Source organism: Typopeltis vanoorti, chromosome 10, assembly GCF_054136105.1.
Source record: "Typopeltis vanoorti isolate ZY-2024b chromosome 10, IOZ_Tvanoo_1.0, whole genome shotgun sequence".
Lineage (NCBI taxonomy): Eukaryota > Metazoa > Arthropoda > Arachnida > Uropygi > Thelyphonidae > Typopeltis > Typopeltis vanoorti.
Genome location: NC_143558.1, coordinates 19,706,446 through 19,718,528, shown reverse-complemented (window position 1 = coordinate 19,718,528; position 12,083 = coordinate 19,706,446). Strand labels below are relative to the sequence as shown.

At 35.0% G+C, this 12,083-nt stretch overlaps 1 protein-coding gene across 1 annotated transcript in view; it reads left to right on the top strand.

Moving 5' to 3' along the window:
- The window catches only part of LOC150102208 (uncharacterized), a 104,106-nt gene that overhangs the window by 72,300 nt on the left and 19,723 nt on the right, over positions 1-12,083 (top strand). The window contains exon 6 of the mRNA XM_090399210.1: positions 9,383-9,425. Coding sequence (XP_090255336.1) covers positions 9,383-9,425 — 43 coding nt within the window. The remainder of the gene's footprint in view (positions 1-9,382; positions 9,426-12,083) is intronic.

Sequence of the window (12,083 nt, the reverse complement as noted above, 5' to 3'; positions counted from 1 at the left end):
TCCTATCCATCTCACCAACCCTATGTCCATTCCCATATGCTGCAATTTACTGATTAGAATTCCATGTGGAATCCTGTCAAAGGCCTTGGCAAGGTCCAGTAGAATCACCGTAAACCCATTACCCTTATCCAGTTCAGCCGTCACTGTGTTATAATACGTGAGCAAGTTACTGAGGCATGACCTACCCTTCACAAAATCATGCTGTCCCCGATACAGTATCCCATTTTCTTCTATCCAATCTTGTATTTTCCTCTTGACTATTTTCTCTAAGACCTTGACAATGATTCCTGATATGCTAATCGGTCGGTAATTTACAACAGCAGTCTTGGAACCACCTTTATGCAGTGGAACTATTTTCCCCTCTTTCCACCCGCTCGGGACTAACCCAGACCCGAGACGCAAATTAAACAAAATGGTCAAGGGTACTGACAATTCTTTAGCTGCTTCTCGTACAACACGAGCTGGTATACCATCCAATCCCACAGATGTATTGACATTGAGGTTATGCAATAGACTACTCACCTCCACTTCATTAACCACAATTCCCGTATAATCTACTGGTTTATTCGTTTCTGCAATGTCACCACCTGGATGATATACTTTTGCAAAGTGCTCACTCAGTAACTCAACTATCTCAACTGATTCAGTTACCTCCCTACCATCGGCATTCTTTAAAATCAATCTGCCATGTACATTTTTCCTTTTACTTGCTACATATCTAAAAAACTGTTTAGGATTCTCTTTAGCCTGCATGGCCAATGTTCTTTCGTAATCCTTTTTTGCTTTTCTTACCACACTCGTCACCCTTCTGGCCTGCGCTTTATACCGTTCATGTGCCTGCCGGTCACCCTTCTCCTTAAATTCCCTCCATAGTTGTTTCTTTTTTTGCAACTCAAGCTTAATGGTGTTATCCATCCATTTAACCCCTACTTGATTTATTATTCAGACTCTAGGTATACAGTCAGCCATTGCTTCATGCAAGCACTTCTTAACTACCTCCCATGCACTATCAACTTCTAGTCCTTGCAGTTGTACATGCCATGGCACTGAACCAATCAAACTCCTAAGCTTGTCATACTTTCCCGCCCGATAATTCCATATGTACCCTGTCTTAATTGAAAATTCTACACCTTTAGCCAGCTCCCAAGTTAAGACCCTATGATCACTCTCACCGATTGGTGGCAATGTGGTCATATTTGTTACAGCCAAATCCTCAGATGTAATTACTAGGTCAAGCACTCTCTGACCCCTAGTATTTTCCATTACATGCTGTCGCAGATAGTTATCCCTTAATAACCGCATAAAATCCAGTTCCTTCCTCCCGTGTGTCCTCTCCTCACTCCAATCAATGCGACCATAGTTGAAATCTCCCATAATAATCACCCTCCTTCCACCCATTTCTTCTATTTGCTTGTGCATACTGTCACCACCATCGTTTCCATCACCTGGTCTATAGCAGCACCCAATTGTATATTTAGTTCTGCTAGCCACAATCTCACACCAAATGGCCTCAAATGTGCTCTTTTCTCTATCCTGCAATTCAACTTCTATTCTCCTTGGCTGGAGCTCATCAGCTATCATCAACAATACTCCTCCCCCCATTTTATTCTCTCTGTCATTCCTGAACACACTATACCCATCACATTCAATCCCACTAGTTATATCATCTACAGTCAGCCATGTTTCACTAATACCTATAACCTGTGGTCTGGAAGTGCCAACCATGGCCAAAAACTCTTCCTTCTTGTTCCTAATACTCCTAGTATTAGTGTACATGAATTTAAGATCCCCATTAGCCCCAACCCTACCTTGATGCCTTATATTAACTATCCCACTCTGATTTGTTGTCCTTATTTGCTCTGGCATATTATATTCATTCTTACATTCAACTGCCTCCATAAGGACTGTATCTCTACTCCCCCCCCCCTAAAAAATCTAGTTTCCCTGAATTTGCACATCCACTACATTCAGCAACATTTTCTCAAGTCTTCTTACACCGTAACCATTCAAATGCAAGCCATCCATCTTATATAGATCCTTTCACCCATCAAACTCACTCCACACATCCACAAATTCCACACCACTCGTCATACATAACCCACGCATAAAGTCATTTGCAATTATAGCCCTCCTTTTAAACATTTCACTGTCATACCGTGGCAAAAGACTAATCATTCTAACTCTCTCACTCTTTTCTTTTGCTACCTCAAACAATTCATTCAGGTCTTCTATCATTTCCATTTTATCTCCTTTCAAATCATTCGTACCTGCCACAACAATTATTTCTTTCACCCTTTCCTTTTGATCTCTAATAGACGCAGTTACGTCCTTTATGGTCGCACCAGGTTGGTACGATTTTGTCAAATCCTCTACTAACACACCTCGTACTAACGAGTCTCCATACAGCACTCTATCCTTCATTTTGTTCATGTTCACATTCATATGTCATACCTTTTATTATTGGTTGGTTCATTCAGTCTACTTTTGTTCATGCACTCTAGCTGCTGTTTTGCTCTTTCTATCGCACTATTCAACAACGCGATCTCACTCAATGCATCTATCTCATCTTTTTTGTTCTCTGAGAAACCATTTATTCTATCATTCACACTTTCTACATTCACACTCTCACAATTTTCATGTACAACCTTGCCGTTTCTTGTCATATCCCTATTTCCTTCATTCTGAAGGTTGACAAAAATATCACACTCACGATCCGAAATACACTTCAATTCCGCATTCTCCCTACATTTTCTACACACATTCAATCCTTGATCATCATCTAACCACACTCCGACCGCACTCCGCAAAGCGTACATTTCACAGCTAGTACACTGACTCATTTCTTTTATGCTACCGTTCTTTGATAACGATGGCGAACCTTCATTACTGGCCGCCATTTTCCTACGCACAGGTGCCATATTTATCTGTAACGTGTTTTGTCAAATTAAACGTTATAACACCAAAAATAGACGCACTAAAATACGCAAGGCAAACAAAACAAAACTACACAATGTTAAGTAATTTGTATCGATAACTGAAAATGATACTTATCTTATCTGGAGCTTGCACAAACACTACTATTCTTTTCAACATGAAATTCAGTTTTATCCTGCTGAAGACTAAATAATGATCACTTCCAATTTCAAATCCTCTGTACACTCTGGTGTCCTACACTAGGGAGAAAACATCACTATCAACAATAACATAGTCAATGAGACTGTTTATTGTTTAGATTATGTTTGGTTATTCAAACATATAATTAAATTGTAATATATATTGATCTTTAATTGACCATGATTTATTAACATCTAATATGAACAAATTTAGCTGACAGGGCTGTCTGGCTTCTGTTTTGTTTTAATGTTTTGCGTTCTCTTTTAATGTTTAATTTATACGATAATGTTACTCCATTTTCTCTGTACTAGCCACTCTGAGTTTTCTCTTATTGTTATAAGCCCTGAAATAGCCAACAGCCCCATTGGTGAAACTTGTTGGTATTAGATGTTTATAAATCATGGTCAATTAAAGATCAATATATATATAACATTTTAATTATAGTCAGTGAGACTTTTCTTATTCCTAGGCCTCTTCTCTCCATGTTAATTTGTGCACATTTTTATGTTGAAACATTGTGTTAGTAATAACCAGTCCATATCCTGAGCAGAAATCCAACAGGTATTTGCCACTATTTTTAGCTTTGTCCTTTTTTCCAAATTTTCCCAATATATTTTTGTATGTCTGACAGTCATTTCCTGCTCTGCTATTTAGATACCCCAACAAGGACCAGTTTCCTTTTTCATTGTGTCAGTTGCTTTCTCTAAAGCCTCAAAAAATTCCTCCACTTCTACCTTAGTAGAACCTTCTGTGGGACCATAGGCACAAATAAGTCTCAATGTCCAGTTCCTCATTCTCATATTTGCTCACATCACTCTACTTGACACTGCCTGCCATTCAAGAAGATAAGCCTTGTATTTTGTGTTGAATACTATGGCTGGTCCTTCTTTTCCTTGATTGTCATTGCTTGAATATAACATTTTGTATTTATTGCTTAGAAAGATCTCGCCAGTTTTTCTTTTTTGTTTCAACCACCCCTATTATGTCGATCTGGTACTTATCTAATTCCTCTGCTAGCTCCATTTCTTTGCCATTCAGGCTTCTTATGTTTATAGTACCGATGTTGAGTTGGGGTGGGTTTTAGGATTTGTTCCAGTAGCTGACTTTTCGCTGGTTCCCTGGCAGACATTCCCAGTTAAACAAGGCAACGTCCCAGGCGGCATGAAATTCTATAATGTTGTATACCATCATTTGAAATTTTTATTTAAGCCAATAAAATACAATTTGGTCAGCTAAATCCCAAATTGCCAGCCCATCCTCATTCGTTCATTTTCCAGGTAGATACCTAACAGGGTGGACCACGAGAAAGTGAGGATTGGACATTAGGTCAGAAGCCCTGGTCGGTTCTCCACATTCCTTTTGAAGGTTATGTAGAGGTCTCTCAGTTATATAGCTTTGACACTTAAGTACCCCTAGTAGCATAGTCATATGTGTGTCTTCTCTCTCTGTTTGAACTAGTGCACATCTTTATGTTGGAACATGATGTTAGTAATGACCAGTCCATATCCTGAGCAAAATTTCAGTAGACACTTTTATACCTATAAGTTGCTGGGTAGAGTGAATAGTACCTATAAATTCTAGACATGCATAAGGAAATTTATGATATATATATATATATATATATATATATATATATATATATATATATATATATGGAGAGGGAAAGAGATTTGTTTGCATAGTATAAATACCTAACCAGTAATAAATAGCTGCTGTATTGCTGTATGCATAAGGTAGTTCAATAACTATAGGAAGGCACTAATTCAATGAACTAATAATGTTGATCAGATGATTCACTTAGGCATTCAGGAATACATTTGTTGATGACTAAATTTTTCAGAAAATGACTACATATAGTAAAATATTAATTAAAAAACTTTAATCAATGCCTTCCAATATTTTTGGCAATGCTACATTGCCAAGATATTGGTAGGTTACAATATCTTGGCAATTATTAAAAAAGGTTACAGTTATTAAAAAATTTTAATCAATATTTTAGTATACATTGTCATCTCCTGAAAAATTTAAATTCGTTTAGCCAATGTATAAGTTTATCTACAAGAATTATTTGTTGATGGAACAACAAATCAGCTTGTAAAATTTGTTTTACTTGTTATGTGTATTTATTTCTCCTTTTATGTATAATTTGATTTGTTTGGTTTTCTAAGAATTTTTGTTTTGTTTAGTGAGGATAAGTATACATTTTACATAGTAATAGTATATATATATAAATAATTTCTGATCATCATCAGGCTTATCTACCCTTTCGTGAATAATCCCGCATTCATTATTTATTTTGTCAGCATCTCTTCTGTCTTATCAGTGATGGATATATCACATACACTAGTATTTTGTTGTAGATCAACCACTTTTTATAATGCATAGATGTATTCATTTTGTTCAGGAATAGATAAATACTATGTCTATTGTTTCCGAAGACTGGAATAAAAATGTTCCTATACTGCAAAAAACTATTAGCTTTATTGTAACACTAAATACAGTACAGACATTTACAGTCTGTGTCCTGTGTTTAGCAACAATTAGAGTAATTAGAGACAACTGGAATGACACTTCATAATGAAAAGCACTCCCTTCCCACAGACTATGAATGCAAGTAACAAAGATTTATTGTAGTGCTAAACATAGCATTTAACTAAACACATTTGTCCTACCATCCTCTTTCAATTTTTACTTCCATATAATACATATAATGGTTGTTTATAATACAGTCATTAAGTACAGAATGCACACAATTTATGTAAAGCAAAAAGATGCATATGAGAATATATATATATATAACTTGAAATCAGTTTGAATTTCATTTGAGACATTAGATATCATCATGACACTTCACAAATGCTAATTTTTCTAATAAAGTTCTAATGAAAAAAGGTACAACTAAAATGCCATAAGATGCCCAACATGGAAGTGGCATACATATGCTAAATCTAGTTCCCACTAGTGGTTTACACACATGCAGACACTGCCTGGTTAAATTCAGCATTAGAAATGTTCCTGGTGGGTGGGGGGGGGGTGAAAATATTAGAATGACTACTGTTTATACAGGGTGTTCGGGATAAATTTGACAGTTTCGTAAGGAAAAAGAAAATCTTCTTTGTATCTATTAAATTTAATGAATTGACAAAAAAACATTACAGGCAGAGTTAATTACAATACTATCAACAAGATTTACTCAAAATAACCACCATTAGCATCGATCACAGCTTCAATTCTGCTTCGGAACCTCGAACAAGCTGATGCTACAGTCTCCCTGGGAAGGGCCGCAAAAACTGTTTTAATTTTATCCATTAACTGGGCTTTTGTATTACTGGAAGTGCAATTGGTGTCTTTTTCAACTGCGCCCCATACAAAATAATCCATGGGGTTAAGGTCTGGGGAGTTTGGAGGCCAAACATTTGGACTGGTGAAGTCGTAGAAATTTTCAGACAACCATTTTTGACTTTTCCCAGAGGTGTGGCAATGGGCCGAATCCTGCTGCCATACATACGGCCTACCATTGGCTACCCTTGTTATCCAGGGCTTGACTACAGTTAGCAACTCCACGAACAAAGCCCGAATTCCAATGCCAGGGTTCTTCAACACCTGTTCCTGTAGATTTGCGAGGAATTCTGCTGTACGAACGCAATCAGATCGTCTGCTAGGGATCTTTCTTCTTGCTACATCCTCGTAGTCACCATTGCAAGTCTCTAGTTCATGCCTGATTGTTTTTACTGTATTCAGGGAGCATTGGGCAGCAGTCGTAATATCCTTATTTTGATGGCGGGCACGAATCATCATGATACAAGTTATTCTCTTCCATGATTCAGGTGGGTTCCAGCTATCCATCCTTTCTGACATCTTGTATATGAATGAAGAAGGGTCCAAACTTTTAAATGAAGAGAAGTGTGTGTTAATACATGTAACTTACGGAAAAATATAATTAATTATAAATATGTCAAATTTATCCCAAACACCCTGTATATATATATATATATATATATATGATGTCTTCTTCAAAATCTCTTGGAATTTAATTAACAAGGCCTGTCAGGCCTTGTTAATACTGCACCTGCTTCATGCTTACTTTTATTTCCTGACCAGAGAACTCTTCCACCATTTGATTCTCCTGACAGTGTCCATCTCATTTCTGAAATATCCAATATATCACATCTGTATTTCTTCTTGAAGCAACTACAATTTTGCAGTTGCCCAGAGTGTACAGACATTCCATGTACCAACTGATATTCCATCCTTTACAGGCCTGAGTTTGATTTTTTTGTCTTTGTTTTCAGTAACTGATTTTTCAATTCATTTGATTCATAATACAAAATATCAATAAAATCTGACCAGCCAAAAGTCCTGGAATGACTTGCATAGAAACAAAGACGTATGAATGCAAATCTAATATGTTCTTGATGATATATTTTTAAAAAATGATTTAACACTTATATGAAGTTAGAATTTATTTATAACTGTATATTTTGCTCACTTCAAGGTGAGCATCGTTCAGGGAGAGAGTTGTAAATAAATTTTAATTTCCTTTATATGTTTTAAACCATTTTTTTAAATATATCATTGTCTACCACACATTTCTGTAGACTTTTTACTAATAGGTTCTGCTTATGCTTACATATTTTGCAAAATGCTCCTAAAAAACAAAAAAAAAACAGAATGCACATCTATAATGTTAAGTTTTTTACATTAGAGAGTCAAAAAGAAATTTGAGGTACTTTCTGAACATGAAAGGCAGCTTGGCAATCCTACTTTTGTTATAGTTTACATTAGTTAACTCTGTCCTGCTTAAATTTAAAAACATTGATTTATGATATGTATATTATTATTTTGATTTATAAATGTTAATAATCTAAGAGGATATGCATTTAAAATTTATTTATAATCCTGCTTAGGCAGATGTTAGATTGTTCTCAACAAGCTAGTAGCTTATCTTATATATAAAATCGATTCTACACATGAGGGATCACAAAACCAATAACACAACACTTTAGCAAGTGGTAGGAAGAAAGAAGAAATCTAGTGATGTACTTCTTGAACATCCAGAGATGATTATCTTTGGGGAAGATGGTGTGAGGAAGGTTATTCCAAAGAACAGGAATAGACAGAATGCAAGAAGAGAACAATGAGAAGTTTGTTTGATAAGTTTCATAATTGAAAGAAATAACAAACCTGGAATATGGGTGTCATATCAGAAATGAACAGCTAAGCAAAGCTCTCTCTCTCTGTTTGATCCATTCCCAGATTAATTCCATTGAGTGGCAGCAGCTGACCAATTCGCCCATGAAAATATCAATAGAAAAAAGGTATGATGCAGAAACAGAATGTCTGTGAAAGAGTGTCCTCTTCTGTATAGTATTAATATCATTTTGAGGGAAGTTTTTGGTGCAGCATTCCAAATGTTCTAACATTTGGGATGGACTGAGTTAGGACCGAGTGAACTTGCTATTTATATAGTGGTAAGAGTTGTACAGTTGAGAAGCCATGTCTTATGAATTAATTAAAAAAGAAACTTTTTTAATTATCAAGCTTTTTAAAAAATTGCAAATTCAATTGTGCAACAAAAGGAAACCATTGTATTAACAAGTGAATATATTGTAACCTCTATTTTTAAAAGCCACAAATACCAAACCATAGTAATCACCTAAGTACTTTTGATCCATAATCTGATGGCCACTCAACGGAATTATTCTGGGAATGGATTAAGCAGAGCAAGTACTTTGCTTAGCTGTGTCATTTCTGATATGAAATCCACATTTCAGGTTTGTTATTTCTTTCAATTATAAAATAATTATTTAATCATAATTATTTTCAAAATTCTATGAACACATAATCATCTGTGAATGCTGTTGATGCATAATGCCCAAATCCTTTGTAGCATTCCTTTCATAATTTCGTTCACTCTCCAGTGTAACATTTTCCTTTAGTTCTCACATACTTGAATGGTTTTTGAGTGATTCTGGTAACAACAGACTTCAGATAGTCCCAGTGGAAGATATTAGGATGGCTTGATGTCTAGTGGTGGCCATTTTGACAGTAGCTCATCATCCAATCCATTGATTTAATAATGTATTTAGTACTATAATTCTTTCATCCCTATAGTATGTAAATTGCAATCAGCTTATATGACTTATGAATCTGATTTCTTTATTACCTTATCTTCTGTATTGCCAACTTCTGACTCTTCATTGATAAAATTTCTTAAGTCTTTAATAATCTATAGCTAAATGTCATGTAAATTTTTTTGTTTTACTAGGTAATTTATTTAAAGAAGAAAAAGAAGAGTTAATTTTCTCTAGGTAATCACTTTAATTTGTATACACAAGATAAAGTTCATTGAAAATATGAAATTGAAACAGAAATTAAATTAATTATGCATAATCATTGATGATAAGTAAATATTCAAAACAAGCAACAATTAGTTTCATTTCATAAGAAGAACTAGAACTGGAAGGATTATGTGATTAGTTTATAGGTTTACATGTGAAACATAATACTATTAATTTTTAAAAACTGTAATTATTAATTAAAATCTTATTTTTCTTATTCCTTGCCCATTCTCTCCATGTGAATTTGTGAACATTTTTATGTTGGAACATGGTGTTAGTAATAACCAGTCCATGTCCTGAGCAGAAATCCAACAGATATTTGCCATTATTATTAGCTTTGCTCTTTTCTCCAAATTTTCCCAAAATATTTTTGTATGTCTGACAATCATTTCCTACTCTGCTATTTAGATCCCCAACAAGGCATAACTTTTCCTTTTTCATTGTGTCAGTTGCTTTTTCTAAAGCATCAAAACATTCCTCCACTTCTACCTTAGTAGAACCTTCTGTGGGACCATAGGCACAAAGAAGTCTCATTGTCCAGTTCCCCATTCTCATATTTGCCCACATACTCTACTTGAGACTGACTGCCATTCAAGAAGATTAGCCTTGTATTTTGTGTTGAATACTATGGCTACTCCTTCTTTTCCTTGATTGTCATTGCCTGAATATAACATTTTGTATTTATTGCTCAGAAAGATCTCACCAGTTTTTGTCTTTTTTGTTTCAGTCACCCCTATTATGTCGATCTGGTACTTATCTAATTCCTCGGCTAGCTCCATTTCTTTGCCATTCAGGCTTCTTATGTTGATAGTACCGATCTTTAACTCTGGTGATGTTAAGTTGGGGTGTGTTTTCAGATTTGTTCCAGTAGCTGACTTTTCAATGTTGATAATAATAATAATAAAATTCGTAACTAAAATGTCAATCAGTATTGACAGTTCCTTTTAGTTGGAAACACCTATGTTCAAATCCCATCTAGGACACGAACAACTTTTATAGAGGCTATTCAACTGAAGGTGAGTTAGCTAGTTTCATTTCATTTCATATTACAGGGTTCCTTCCTGGAATCTTTTTTTTTCCATCTTGCAAAATGGCCATAAGAATTACACAGTTTCATAAAAACTTTCTTTTTTTAAAAGATCAAGAAAAAAAAGGGAAATTTTTTCCCTATTAATCTCTACTTTTTCCAAAGCTCTCTAATCCATATCTTAAAATTATTTTGAGCATTGTTTTTTTATACTTGCTTGCTTGGTCATCTTCTTGTACATTTTTTCTTCATTTCAGCTGATTTGCAACTTATAAGCTGCATATTGCTCTGTATAAGGTTTCATTAACACCACACGTATGCCATAACTCCTTGATTTGCACAATCAGTTCATTCTAAATGTTTCTGTGTAAGTTGAAAATTGAAATAAGTCGAATATTGCTTAAGTATGATGCAGTTTACATTCAGTTCAAAGGAAAATTACAGTTACAACAGGTTCTGTCTATGAAAAGAAACCTTTTGAGAAAATGAAAGTTTATTCATTATCCTATTCGGTACTTAAATATAAAAGCATATGTAATGTTAAAAGTAATACAAATAGTATTATATCATCATCATCAGCAGCAAATTCCTGCCATGTACCCTCAAGGGATGTACAGGATATGATAGTACTACATGAAAAAAATTACATCCTTATTAACTTCCTATCTACAATTTTCCTCCAAATCAGTCTGTTACTTGTCAAGTCTCCAACATTACCAGATCTTATATTTCTATTGTCTAAGGCACTTTGTACCGTATCAATCCACCTATATCTTGGTCTTCCTCTGGGTCGTTTTCCAGCCAACCTGGCAGAGAACACTTGTTTTGCTAATCTTTCCTCACCCATTCTGTTTCAGTGACCATACCAGGGGTCAGTGGTGCTTAAGGGTCAAAGCTGTATAACTGAGAGGAGACCTCCACATAGCCTTTAAAGGAATGCGGAGAACTGACCAGGGCTTCTAACCTAATGTCCTCCTCACCTTCTCGTGGGGCACCCTGTTGTATAGCTACTTGGATACTGAATGAACGAGGATGGGCTGGCAATTTGGGATTTTGCCGACCAAATTGTATTCTTATTGGTTAAACCAAAAAAAAAAAAAATAGTATTATATATTTATTATAAATGTGCAATACTGTTTGTATTAGTGGTACTACTGCAGTTTCGTTTTCCCTCTCATCATAAATCAGTTTATAGCATGCAATCTTGGGTTTTCTCTTTTAAGTCTAATCAAAATTACAATGATTTTTTCATTTCTTCTATTAATTACCTCTTTTCTTGGAGTAACATGCTCCTATCAGATCAGACATACTTTGTTATAAGTCAAGGTTTGAGTGAATGTAGGGTAAAAAATACTGACTCAACCACCACCACCACCACCACCCCATTCCCATGAAACAAATCGGATGGTGAGAAAGAAAACAAAAGAAACCATGGGAAACAAAACAAAGGAAATCACAGGACATAATTTTTTCAAAAATGAAATCCCAAAAAATAAAATAAAATGATAAATAGAACAAAAGAAATCATAGGAGATCATATGTTAATGAGAGAACACAAAGAATTTGCAAGAACTATACATAAAGCACACAAAATGCAAGCA